This window comes from Anomaloglossus baeobatrachus, chromosome 1, assembly GCF_048569485.1.
Source record: "Anomaloglossus baeobatrachus isolate aAnoBae1 chromosome 1, aAnoBae1.hap1, whole genome shotgun sequence".
NCBI lineage: Eukaryota > Metazoa > Chordata > Amphibia > Anura > Aromobatidae > Anomaloglossus > Anomaloglossus baeobatrachus.
Genome location: NC_134353.1, coordinates 767,793,654 through 767,808,401, shown reverse-complemented (window position 1 = coordinate 767,808,401; position 14,748 = coordinate 767,793,654). Strand labels below are relative to the sequence as shown.

Genomic DNA, 14,748 nt, shown 5'->3' with positions numbered 1-14,748 from the left:
TCAGAAGAAGAAGGACGATAAAGATGGCCGAAAGAGGAGGCGCCGGCACCGGAGAACGAAGACGCCCATATGACCCAATCCCACTGCAGCGACCATTTAGGTGAGTATTATAAAGTGATTTTTAGGTTCTACACAGCGGCCTGGGCTCTTATATATAGCATGATAGAATGCTACATATAAGGGCCCACTGGTGGTGGCCGCAGCTTATAGGCCCCAAATCTGCTGACATGTTCCCTTTAAGCATAGTCTTTATAAATAGGATATTAAACGCCACCAATAGGTAAGTATTAACTGACTGACAGCCATTTAATGCCACAAGTTGGGTGTTGTAAACAGTCCTCTAGCCGAGGAGACCAAATAAAGTCTCAAATGGAAAAATACTTGAAACCAAATCACACAATAGGTAAACTTAACTTATAATTAAAAGGAAAAATAATAATTTAATCAAACAGACTCTTTAAAATGGATGTCTTTTTTAATGAGAACAGTTATCCTTAAATAAATCCTCTCATTACAGTCATAGACACAATCTAAATAAAATCACTTTCAGCCGAGCCAGTAACAAAGACGGGGAGATGTTAAAAATGGTCTCCTCCCCGCCAGGCACGGGGATAAAAATAGAAAATAAAAAAATAATCCCCTGAGCTCCTCGCTGCTCCCACCTCCACTGCTGAAATCTCACTTTTATTTTTGTCTGAAATATTTCATCTGTTGCAGACGCTTCTCCAGCCTCAGCCTCGGTCCCTGTGCAATAAATCCTCTAAATTAAAAAGAATCCATGCTGTTAAGCTGTCATATTCACCTCTACAAAGAGCGGGCGCCGCTGACCTTGTCTGCCTCATTACAACTTTCCCCAGGTGTTTCCCAAGTTTTGCCTTATCGAGCATCTGTATGGTTTATTCATTAGCGAGCAGTGAGAAATAGAAATTATCCAAATGATACTGCCAATAATTGGCGGTATACATGATATCCAGCTGTAGGGGGCACTATTTCAATAACACTATTGGTATGGGGACTTAGAAGATACATTTTGTGAGTGGATGATTCATTCTAAGGAGTTCTCACCAGTCAGATCCAAAAGGTTTAGTCACAATTTCTATAAAAAATGTAATGCCATTATACCAGTTTCCTGTAGCTTTCTCATGGTTCTCATTCATACATTATTCAGTTTATGCCTTACAACCCTTGATTTATTATTTTAGGTTACAGACAGTAGTAACACATTTAGTAGCTTTATTAAAGGGAATCTGTCCCCAGGTTTTTCCTAGCTAACCTGAGAGCAGAATAATGTAGAGACAGAGACCCTGATTCCAGCGATGTGTCACTTACTGGGCTGCTTAGGGTATGTGCGCATGTTGCGTGTTATCATGTATTTACGCTGCGTTCTGCACCGTAGAGTAAAAGCATGCATCCTGTGTCCCCAGCACAATCTATGAAGATTGTGCAAATTCCATCCTTTTCAGCTGCGTTCTGAAACACACATGCAGTGACTTACACTCTGCGGTGCAGAACGCACACACGTGCACACATAGCCTAAGTGTAGTATTGAGAAAAGTACTAATTTATCAGCAAGCAATTATTACTAGAGGACTAGGAAACCTACTGCCATGTAGTCCTACATATTCATGAGCTCTGCATAACCCCGCCAACCACTGATAGCAATTTTCTGCCTATGAACAGTGTACACAGAAAACTGTCAATCAGTGGTGTGGACAGGGTTATACAGAGCTCAGAATTTAGGCTGAGGCCACCCCGGGATTACTGCGAGTGCTCGCATGACACTCCACTCATGCTTGCAGCACAGCGGGAGCCAAGTGTCATGCGAGTGTCATGTGACTGTGGTCCCATCGTGCGATCAGACCACAGTTGCGGAAGGGTGGGCCGGCGCTGCAGAGGGGAGGGAGAGATTTATCTCCCTATCTCCTCCATTGCCGGCTGATGCGAGAATCGCGCTGCTCTTGCATTATACTGGTCTAACTCGAGAGCAATGCGATGTTTCTCTCGCCCCATAGACTTAAATGGGTGCGAGTGAAACAAGATTGCATTCCAGCCACAGTATGCTGCGACTGTTTTTTTGGTCTGATTAAGGCTGAAAAAACAATCGCTCATGGCAGTAGTTGGAGTGGAATGCGATTTTTTTATCGCATTCCACTCGCTCCGTATTACTTGCCATGTGTGCTGACCCTTAGAGCAGCTGAAAAACAGTGAAAACTGCAGCAAGGAGACTAGTAAGTGACACATTGCTGGAATCAGGGTCTCTGCCACTACATCATGCTGTTCTCAAATGGGGGAGCAAAAACCTGGTAACAGATTCCCTTAAGAGGAAGATAATAAAGGTTCTTTTCAAACATTATAGAATGCTCCATGGCTATAGCATAATGTTACATGGGGAACCTTTTTCTGAGTTTCTTTCTTCCCCACTCCATCTTCCTATGACCACAAGACAAGAGGTGTTTGTCCCATAATAACAACCTGACCCAGCTAGAAGGTTAGTGTCTAGCCAAATAAATTCCAAAATAGTACCAGTAAAAACTGTCCAGGCAAAAAAACGAGCCTTGGTAAGTTATCGAGGCTTGGACAGTGATAAAACAAAAATAAGAATTGTACTGATTTTGGAGAAACAAAAAGATAACATGGTAGTTTTACCACAAAGTGAACAAAATAAAAATAAAATAAAATTACAGAACCACCTTTTCATTTCAAGCCGCGTCACAAAGATTTATTGTTGTTTATTAGTCCTATACTTTGTATGGTGAATTAAATGGTACCATTAGAAAATACGTGATCAAAAAATAATTTCTCAAATGGCTATGTATTGTAGATGAAAAGATAAAAAAATTATAGCTCCTGGAAGAAGGGTATAAAAAACCCCCAGCAAAAAGCAAAAAAAAAACGTCTTGGTCCTTAAGGGCTTATGTAGTGTCATCATTAAAGGTAACCTGTCACATGTAAAAAATGCTATTAACTTGGAGTTAAGGGATTAATCTGCTGGTTAATAGCGTTTGAAGCCTGCACATCGAACCCTGCTTCTGGGAGGAAATAAACTTTATTCCCCTGAACGGCACATGCGCTGGTTCAGCCATCGCTCTTCTGTGTATGGAGAGTGGCGGCTGTAACTGCCCCCTGCACTGACTGACAGCTTCCTCTAATGCTGAACTGCTGTCAGTCAGTACAGGGGGTGTGGTTACAGCTGCTGCTCTCCATACACAGAGCGGTGACTGAACCCATGGCGGTGCCACCCCCATGACTGATGCCAGAACGCTGCAGGGAGGAATAAAGTTAATTTCCTCCCGGCAGTGGGGTTCATTGTGCAGGCACTGGGCAGGTTCCAAATACTATTAACCTGCAGATTAATCTCATATTTGCACAATTATAGCCTTTTTACAAGTGACAGGTTCCCTTTAAATAGGATGATTGGAGAATTGATAAAGAGCAAATCTTCACGTGTGACTTAACAGCAATTAACATTTAATTTGACACTTTACGTAAAGCTCAAAGTAACGACTAGAAGAATGAAAGCTGTCTTTTCACATCGGAGAACAAAAGTATGAGAGCAGCTCCAAGAAAAACACAGCTCTTCAAAGTAACAAAACCCAAGGGCAGAAGCACACGGATAATAAGGAAATCGTCACATGTAGGAGGCCGGAGCACATAACACATCTACTATAAATGTCCCTCGCTGGTGAGAAATCTATAAACAAGACACATACACGTATACAGCCAAAAGGCTAGGTGAGCACAAGATGAAAGATCACATAATGGGGTCAAAACATCCAAACAATAGGATAAAAAAAGCATGGAAAAGAGATGACACATTGCCGTACACCGCAGCCATTATCGAGAGCTCTGAGTCACAGGGGCAGCGCACAGCGAGGGGCCGTGAGGTCGGCATCTTATTCCAAAAAAACAACGTATAGTGGAACCTCGGTTTACGAGAAACTTGGTGTGCGAGCATTTCGCTATATGAGCAAAGCTTGCTGTAACTTTGTAACTCAGTTTACAAGCAAGCTTTGCCATACGAGCAAATACTCACCGCACACACTTCCGGTTCCATACTGTAACCACGCTCTGACCCGCTCTTGCAGTCCACACAAACACACACATATTATGCTCACCTTACCTTCCGTTCCCTCGCCGGCCTCATGGTTCTTGTAGTTCACCGGTACAGGATGTGTATCAGGTAACCATCGCGATAATGGAGGAACTTCCGCTGTCAGACGCTACTCAAAGGCAGAGCACTAGCCAGTCAGAGGCAAGCGGCTCCTGCCTTTGACGTCAGCACTCTGGCAGCGGAAGTTCCTCCATCGTCGCGATGGTTACCCGATACACATCCTGTACCGGCGAACTACAAGAACCATGAGGCCAGCGATGGAATGGAAGGTAGAGAAAGCATAATATGTGTGTGTACGTGCGTGCGTGTTTGTGTGTGTGTGTGTGTGTGTGGAATGGCACAGGATGGGACATTGCACAAGTTGTGGAACGAATTGTCTGAGCTTGCATTATTTCCTATGGGAACTTTTGCTTTGCTAGACGAGTAACTTGGCTTACAAGCACACTCCCAGAACAGATTGTTCTCGTAAACTAAGGTTCCACTGTACAGATAAGATGCAGCCCATACATAGTGAATATTAAATCTCGCCTATTGAGGGAGGTACGTTCACTTACACCTCGTCCTGATTTTTATGAGATGCTTTGGAGGTGGCATTTTTACTGTAAATGGTTGCAATTTACAGTGATATAGTCATCTTCTGTTTATAGTAATTACCATACAGTATATTGGTCCTAAATATAGGCAATGCCCTATTTTAATAATCATATCAACAAAATTGCCCGATGACCAAGGCATGTGGCTCTGTGTGGCCGGACAGGGTACACACATGGTCAAAATTTTTGGTACCCCTCGTTTAATGAAAGAAAACCCACAATGGTTACAGAAATAACTTGAATCTAACAAAAGTAATAAATAAAAAATATATGAAAATGAACAAATGAAAGTCAGACATTGCTTTTCAACCATGCTTCCACAGATATTAAAAAAAAAAACACTCATGAAACAGGCCTAGATAGAAATGATGGTAGCCTTGAAAATGTGACAAAAGGGACATGTTAAATCAAGGTGTGTCCACTAATTAGCATCACAGGCGTCTACGAACTTGAAATCAGTCATTGGGCCTGTATATAGGGCTACAGATACTCACTGTGCTGTTTGGTGACATGGTGTGTACCACACTCAACATGGACCAGAGGAAGCAAAGGAAAGAGTTGTCTTGGGAGATTAGAAAGAAAATTATAGACAAGCATGTTAAAGGTAAAGGTTATAAGACATCTCCAAGCAGCTTGATGTTCCTGTGACTACAGTTGCACATATTATTCAGAAATTTAAGATCCATGGGACAGTAGCCAACCTCTCTGGACATAGCCGCAGGAGGAAAATTGATGACAAATCAGAGACGGATAATATGAATGGTAACAAAAGAATCCAGAAAAACTTCTAAAGAGATTAAAGGTGAACTTCAAGTTCAAGAAACATCAGTGTCAGATTGCACCATCCGTCATTGTTTGAGCCAAAGTGGACTTCATGGGAGATGACCAAGGAGGACACCATTGTTGAAAGAAAATCATAAAAAAGCCAGACTGAAATTTGCCAAACTACATGTTGACAAACCACAAAGCTTCTGGGAGAATGTCCTATGGACAGATGAGACAAAAATTGAACTTTTTGGCAAGGCACATTAGCTCTATCTTCACAAACGGAAAAATGAGGCATATCAAGAAAAGAATACTGTCCCTACTGTGAAACATGGAGGAGGCTCTGTTATGTTCTGGGGCTGCATTGCTGCATCTGGCACAGGGTGTCTTGAATCTATGCAGGGTACAATGAAATCTCAAGACTATCAAGGGATTCTAGAGAGAAATGTGCTGTCCAGTGTCAGAAAGCTTGGTCTCAGTCGCTGGTCAAGGGTCTTGCAACAGGATAATGACCCAAAACATACAGCTAAAAACACCCAAGAATAGCTAAGAGGAAAACATTGGACTATTCTGAAGTGGCCTTCTATGAGCCCTGACCTAAATCCTATTGAGCATCTTTGGAAAGAGCTGAAATATGCCATCTGGAAAAGGCAACCTACAAACACGAGACAACTGGAGCAGTTTGCTCTTGAGGAGTGGCAAAAATACCTGTCGAGAGGAGCAAAAGCCTCATTGACAGTTACAGGAATCGTTTGATTGCAGTGATTGCCTCAAAAGGTTGTGCAACAAAATATTGTTAAGGAGGAAACCATCATTTCTGTCCAGGCCTAGTTCAAGAGTTTTATTTTAAAAAAAAATTCAGTGGAAGCAGAAAAGCAATGTCTGACTTTCATTTGTTCATTTTCATAGATTTTTATTTTATTTTTACTTTTGTCAGATTCGTTATTTCTCTGACCATTGTGGGTTTTTCTTTCATTAAACGAAGAATACCAATAATTTTGACCACGTGTGTAGGTGACCTGAAAAGCGCACCACTGATGACATTGTATGGCGGACACTATATAGCATTGCAGTCAATAACATGGAACAGTATATTAATATATGACAGTTTTTATCCCATATACTGTGTATTGCTCTCTCTCTCACTCAGCATTTTTGGGAAAATGTATGGCAACACACCATAATAGGTCACCAATAAGCATAAGACCATCTCTCCTGAAGGCAAGATTTTGCACACAGCATCTAAAAAGATGGCAGCTAAGCAGTTATAACTTGTGTTTCAGGTCTCTTTTTATAGATATGCTGTATATACACCATGTTCCAAATTATTATGCAAATTGGATTTAAGTGTCTTTTTTTCAATGAAACCCATTGATAGTATTGTGTGTCAGGGTTCTTTGGATCACTGAAATCAGATACCTGTGATAATTAGTTTGCCAGGTGAGCCCAACAAAAGGAAAACTGGATGTTCCACAATATTAAGCAGGCCACAGTTTTCAAGTAACATGGAAAAGAAAAAGGATCTCTCTGCTGCCGAAAAGCATCAAATAGTGCAATGCCTTGGACAAGGGATGAAAACATTAGATATTTCACAAAAACGTAAGCGTGATCATCGTACTGTGAAGAGATTTGTGGCTGATTCTGAGCACATACGTGTTCGTGAAGGTTTCTGCCAGGCAAGTTCATCGGATTAAGAGAGCAGCTGCTAAAAAGCCATTACAAACCAGCAAACAGATATTTGAAGCTGCTGGTGCCTCTGGAGTCCCTCGAACCTCAAGGTGTAGGATCCTTCAAAGGCTTGCTGTGGTGCATAAACCTACTATTCGGCCACCCCTAACCAGTGCTCACAAGCAGAAAAGGTTGCAGTGGGCCCAGACATACCTGAAGACTAATTTTCAAACAGTCTTATTTACTGATGAGTGTCGAGCAATCCTGGATGGTCCAGATGGATGGAGTAGTGGATGGTTGGTGGATAGCCACCATGTCCCAACAAGGCTGCGATGTCAGCAATGAGGTGGAGGAGTCATGTTTTGGGCCGGAGTCATCGGGAGACATCAGGTAGGCCCCTTTAGGGTTCCTGAAGGTGTGAAAATTACCTCTGCAAAGTATATAGAGTTTCTGACTGACAACTTTCTTCCATGGTACAAAAAGCAGAAACGTGCCTTCAGGAGCAAAATCATCTTCATACATGACAATGCACCATCTCATGCTGCAAAGAATACCTCTTTGTCATTGGCTGCTATGGGCATAAAAGGAGATAAACTCATGATGTGGCCATCATCTTCCCCTGACCTCAACCCTATAGAGAACCTTTGGAGTATCATCAAGCAAAAGATCTATGAGGGTGGGAGGCAGTTCACATCAAAACAGCAGCTCTGGGAGGCTATTCTGACTTCATGCAAAGAATTTCAAGCAGAAACTCTCCAAAAAAACCTCACAAGTGCAATGGATGAAAGAATTGTGAAGGTGATATCAAAGAAGGCTTCCTATGTTTACATGTAACTTGGCCTGTTAGGATGTTTTGGATTTAAATAGCTTTTTATTTCAGTGACTGTGACCTCCTAATTAATGCTGCACATTCCACAAATGAGCATTTTCAGATCTTTAAAACATATAAAATGTTTAGAAACTCTACAGTGCCTAATAATTTGGAACAGTGCATTTTGAGTTCTTTTTATTTTGAAGATTATACTGTTATCATTGGGAGGTTTCTTTAATAAAATTCGATGTATACGCTAACGGGTGATGACTTTTATTGGACTGACTGTCATTTGCACCAACCATTTAGGAAAATCAGAGAAAAATATCATTTGCATAATAATTTGGAACATGGTGTAGATGCCCTATGTAAAATTACCTTAGCCAACCTTTTTTAATTGCATATTGACCACATGGACTTTTTAGAAGCGATCAGAGTAATATTTTAGGACCAGTAATTCCAATACCAGTGATAACAGTATATACAGTGCCTACAAGTAGTATTCAACCCCCTGCAGATTTAGCAGGTTTACACATTCGGAATTAACTTGGCATTGTGACATTTGGACTGTAGATCAGCCTGGAAGTGTGAAATGCACTGCAGCAAAAAAGAATGTTATTTCTTTTTTTATTTTTTTTTTTTAAATTGTGAAAAGTTTATTCAGAGGGTCATTTATTATTCAACCCCTCAAACTACAAGAATTTTGTTTGGTTCCCCTAAAGTATTAAGAAGTATTTCAGGCACAAAGAACAATGAGCTTCACATGTTTGGATTAATTATCTCTTTTTCCAGCCTTTTCTGACTAAGACCCTCCCCAAACTTGTGAACAGCACTCATACTTGGTCAACATGGGAAAGACAAAGGAGCATTCCAAGGCCATTAGAGACAAGATCGTGGAGGGTCACAAGGCTGGCAAGGGGTACAAAACCCTTTCCAAGGAGTTGGGCCTACCTGTCTCCACTGTTGGGAGCATCATCCGGAAGTGAAAGGCTTATGGAACTACTGTTAGCCTTCCACGGCCTGGACAGCCTTTGAAAGTTTCCACCCGTGCCGAGGCCAGGCTTGTCCGAAGAGTCAAGGCTAACCCAAGGACAACAAGGAAGGAGCTCCGGGAAGATCTCATGGCAGTGGGGACATTGGTTTCAGTCAATACCATAAGTAACGTACTCCACCGCAATGGTCTCCGTTCCAGACGAGCCCATAAGGTACCTTTACTTTCAAAGCGTCATGTCAAGGCTCGTCTACAGTTTGCTCATGATCACTTGGAGGACTCTGAGACAGACTGGTTCAAGGTTCTCTGGTCTGAAGAGACCAAGATCGAGATCTTTGGTGCCAACCACACACGTGACGTTTGAAGACTGGATGGCACTGCATACGACCCCAAGAATACCATCCCTACAGTCAAGCATGGTGGTGGCAGCATCATGCTGTGGGGCTGCTTCTCAGCCAAGGGGCCTGGCCATCTGGTCCGCATCCATGGGAAGATGGATAGCACGGCCTACCTGGAGATTTTGGCCAAGAACCTCCGCTCCTCCATCAAGAATCTTAAGATGGGTCATCATTTCATCTTCCAACAAGACAACGACACAAAGCACACAGCCAAGAAAACCAAGGCCTGGTTCAAGAGGGAAAAAATCAAGGTGTTGCAGTGGCCTAGTCAGTCTCCTGACCTTAACCCAATTGAAAACTTGTGGAAGGAGCTCAAGATTAAAGTCCACATGAGACACCCAAAGAACCTAGATAACTTGGAGAAGATCTGCATGGAGGAGTGGGCCAAGATAAATCCAGAGACCTGTGCCAGCCTGATCAGGTCTTATAAAAGACGATTATTAGCTGTAATTGCAAACAAGGGTTATTCCACAAAATATTACACCTAGGGGTTGAATAATAATTGACCCACACTTTTATGTTGAAAATTTATTAAAATTTAACTGAGCAACATAACTTGTTGGTTTGTAAGATTTATGCATCTGTTAATAAATCCTGCTCTTGTTTGAAGTTTGCAGGCTCTAACTTATTTGCATCTTATCAAACCTGCTAAATCTGCAGGGGGTTGAATACTACTTGTAGGCACTGTAGATGAGTAGAAATGTCTGGAATAAACATGTCTATTGATAAGCAGACGGGGCGTCTCACTTACAGGCATGGGGATCTTGGATAGCTCTTTTCCTATGCAGTTTTTCATTATGCTCCAGAGATTAAGGCTGTAGTTTGGTTTGTCTGGAATCCGAGTCCTTCTCCTCTTTCTTGGTAAGAGATCTTTGCGTTTAGAGTCATAGTAGCTGCTTTCGTGTGAGCTATGGAATACCTAAGCAAGAGGTATAAAATAGAGACATTACCCATCAGTGATACAGTTCATTGTAATGCAATGTATGTCAGGTTACATCAAACATCAGGGAAAGTTAAACAAGATGGGTCTATTTCAACCCATATATCTATTTATTTATGTATTTATTTATTTTACTCACTTATATAGCGCTAATAATTCTACAGCACTTTACAGATGTGATTATCACTGTCCCCATTGGGGCTCACAATCTACATTCCCTATCAGTATGTCTTTAGAGTGTGGGAGGAAACCGGAGACTCCGGAGGAAACCCACACAAAAACGGTGAGAACATACAAACTCCTATGTGTATTTCTACCAATGCAGTAGAAAGTACAGATTTGGTCTAAATTAATGTGATATTGTTTATTGATGGTTGACTAGACATTGATTTCTAGTGGATCCCGGCATTCTGAGCAAGAAATTCAAGTCAACTAATGTGTAAAGGAGCTGCCATGTCACTTAGGGGAATAAATTCTCGTATGATTTGTGTCCCGATAAAGAGAAGTGGCATCAGCGACATCTGATAATTGTCTCGTGCTCCACAGAGAGTAACATTTTAACCAAATGTGACCCTGGGTGCTTTAAAATGGCCAATGTGAGTAGGATCTATACAGTGTGTCCACCCATATCCTGTCCACCCCCATTAACTTGAGCATGGCGACACCTATAGGAATAGAAGTGGTGTCTAGGTATAGTAAAGTAGCCATGCACTACGCAATGAAACCATCTATTGCGCCATCTGGTGGAAAACAACGGAGTTAGCATTTTTATCTCGAAAACGGAACGAGCTAGAGAAAAAAAGTGAATTAAAAAATTGTAGGGCATCATCAATTCAATACGAATCGACACCTTGCATACAGAAATGCTATGATATGAAACCCATGACCCCCCTAAACAATGAATGCTGGTCACGCATATGGCGCTCAATTAACTTTGATGCTCAAAGTGGCCACCGTCAGCTGCAATGCACATCTGGACTCTGGACAGCATACTGTATCTTGCTGCACATTGTGCAATATGGTAGGTGACACATTTGCACAAGCATCTGTGATATGTCGCCGTAGGTCCTGCAATGTTGGTGGAGGGGTCGCATACACCTGCTGTCTGATGTGACCTCACAGAAAGAAGTCTAATGGGGTCAGGTCAGGTGAGCATGGAGGCCACTCCACGCTGCCACCATACCCAATGACGTGTAGGAAGGTCTCCATGAGGTATCGCTTCACGTCCGAAGCCTTGTGAGTTTTACACGTTCTAGTCATAACATTTCTGTATGCAAGGTGTCAATTCGTATTGAACTGATGATGCCCTACAACTTTGTAATTCACTTTTCTTCTCTATCTCGTTCCGTTTTCGATATAAAAATCCTAACTCCGTTGTTTTCCACCAGGTGGCGCTATAGGTGGTTTCATTGCGTAGCTCATGGCTACTTTACTATACATAGACACCACTTCTATGCCTACAGATGCTGCTGTTCTCATGTTAATGTCAGCGGACAAGATATGGGTGGACACACACTGTATACTGGTCATGTGTGGGTTACATCAGACCCATTCTTACTGGGGTAGAACTGGCTGTGCTGGTTTCTCTGTAAAGTGATTATTTTTGTGATAATATACGGTACTTACATTGTCATCTAAATGCCAATCATCAGGGTGGCCTCCACTTGCACTGCTCAGATTGCTGCCAGAACGCCTGCGAATACACATTCAAATACATTACTGTCACATACGTCTTATAGGGAATAAAGGAATTAGGGAATTATTTGCTATACAGCTGTAAGTGCTACTCAGAGGCCCTCTCTGAATGGCAGGGTCCGGCCATCTTCAGAGCCCCTGCATGTCTCCGATGCTGCCGACCAAAGTTGCCAATGCAGCATGAGAGCGCACAGCTTGGGCCGTAACCATGATCTGACCGGTCAGTTATTCAGGAGCGCACCGCTACCTGCTAAGCAGGACGTCACTGATGTCAGTGTGATTGGCTGTGATCTCATGGGTCTGGGGACTTTCAATAGAAAGGATCGGTATGCCCATATTATTAGCTTATCCCCCACTGAAATAAACAGATATTCAGCCAATTGGTCATGATCATGTGCATAGCGGGAAATACTATAGGCTGCGATATATAGTCAGCTGTGCCAGAATCATAAGTACTGAAAATAAGTCATATGACCTAAATATGGCCGATTATTGGTTTACTGTAAGATTCCTTGTACTAAATTACACATAATAATAATATATTCTGATAATATAATTAAAATAAGCTTTAGAGCAGTGGAAACATAAGACATAAGAGTACACGTGGGTTGAGAACATTTCCAGCTTTTGAGTCTTGGAGTGTGAACACGGCCCATCCCTGGTCTATACATAGAAGTGAGGAATTCTGGGAGTGTGGCATGTCAGACGTCTGCAGGCATCCAGACAGAAAGCCATCATGACAAGCGGGCAGATGCTGTGCACAAATTCCCTGGATAGATATTTCATCATATCTAAAAAATCTCTCTCCAGGCAATATTGTAAGAAAAAATAGAAGAATTACAGCAGGGGAACGGTACAAAGACCGCAGAGCCTGCGACGTGTGACTACAATCAGATCACACATTCAGTTCCTTGAAGAGGACCGGTCACAAAGTCGAAAGTGGCCAGTTTTAGATTTTATTTGATTCCCACTGTTTCCCTGAATATTGTTTTTTATTACTTTTATTTTTTAGGGGAATCTGCCTACAGGTTTTACTATGTAAAAAGTATACCACAAAAGTAGTAGAAAGAAGGAATCCAGCAATCAGCAAACCATGAAAAAAATTCCTATTTAAAATACCAATCTTTATTAGTCAATTCACTAAAATAACTGTCAGTGCAGTCACATAAATAGCCACTAAAAGGTGAATGGATAGGTGAGAGGGACAAGTGCGCCAGATATCGATGTTAGAGATATTGGATGGCGGTGGGGGTAGGCTAATACTAGCCCTATGAGTTTCCCCTACCTACCAGCGGAGTGTAAACACCCTAACACTCGGTGCCCCCGCTCCTCGGCGGCTGTCCCTTACTGACCCTCCAATCTACAATACACTACCACCATCACCATAAATTGTGTACGTGTAATGTGCAGGTCAAGTGGTTGTCAGGTAACAACTCTCTATGGCCAAAAAAGTATCACACAAGGTAGATTAGACCAACTATATGATATAGATAAGGTTCAGATAAAATTGCTCCCTTCAGGGTAAGAATTATTCTTATATCCCAAGGAACATGTTAATACACATACACTGAGAGTCCTGCAATACCTCAGTGACTGCACATATATATAGAATTATAGTACTTATCCATCCCAGCGCGTTTCTCCCTCAGGGTATCTGGGGGTTCATCAGGAGATGTTCAGATTATAAGTCCACATGACCGGTAACACAGTGGGAATCCGGTTGTTAATGTGACTGGTGGCGTCACACAGGACCGTACAGTCTGGGTCCTATCTCATTGATGGTGTCACGGATAATGTCTCACCATACCATAAACCACCTCTACTTAAATCAGCTCAGTCGGCCCCGTATCACCCCACCTCCAGGAAGCTTACCGTCCATATATTTTAAACCTCCGCGCCAATTCGCGTGCGGTTACTTCTGGTGGCAGGTCCGTCTGACGTCACACAGGAAACCAAGGTAACCCACAAGGCCACGCTCGCTGTCCCAGGCCCTGGACGTCACACCGGAAGTCACGACATGTGGAACACACAGTGCGCTCCACCTGTGAACCTCCTCCATTAACAACCCAGAAGTACCGTTCCGTGAGGAAGTTTTTATAATATATTATAGGCAGATCATAAAAATCAATAATCAAGGGCCCAGAGAGTCCGATCGGGCTATTTATAATAAACAAACAGAATAAAGGCGATATAATTTAATCGCCACACATTAACACTTGCTCGTCCAATCAGGACAATAAGCACAAAGGCATTCCTGCCCACTCCAATAGATAAATCATCTCTTGTAAGTAAATGTAAAAAAGGGGGTCCTATCACTACCAAATATCATTTTTTATGCGGAGAGTTCATAGATTATATAAAACTCGTGAAATTAAGCTGTTCATTTATACCATCCGGGCTCATACTCCGCAGCAAGTAAATCCACCTAGTTTCCCTCTGAAGTATTAACCTATTCCAGTCACCCAGTCTTTCATGTTTCTGGACAGTCTCAATTGCTTTAAATAGGACACTTTTGTGTCCCCATTATGATACTGGACTACATGCCGGGCTAGCGCAGTGTCTTTTTTGTGAAGAATGTCCCCAATGTGCTCCCCTATCCTTACTCTTAGCTCTCTCTTGGTTTTACCCACATAATTTTTGGGACATTGGCAGGTGCACATATATACCACGCCTGTAGTCTTACAGTTCGCAAAATCTCTATTGACAAATACTCTCCCTGTCACAGCACTCGTAAACGTTTTTGAAGGATCAAGAAACCTACAGAAACTATAAGAAC

The 14,748-nt window shown here is 42.1% G+C and overlaps 1 protein-coding gene across 3 annotated transcripts in view; it reads right to left on the bottom strand.

Moving 5' to 3' along the window:
- Positions 1–14,748, bottom strand: part of OSBP2 (oxysterol binding protein 2) — a 326,746-nt gene that overhangs the window by 66,853 nt on the left and 245,145 nt on the right. For all 3 annotated transcript variants that reach the window (XM_075324438.1, XM_075324455.1, XM_075324447.1), the window contains 2 exons: positions 11,904–11,970; positions 10,089–10,256 (listed from right to left, as the gene is read on the bottom strand). In XM_075324438.1, coding sequence (XP_075180553.1) covers positions 10,089–10,256; positions 11,904–11,970 — 235 coding nt within the window. The remainder of the gene's footprint in view (positions 1–10,088; positions 10,257–11,903; positions 11,971–14,748) is intronic.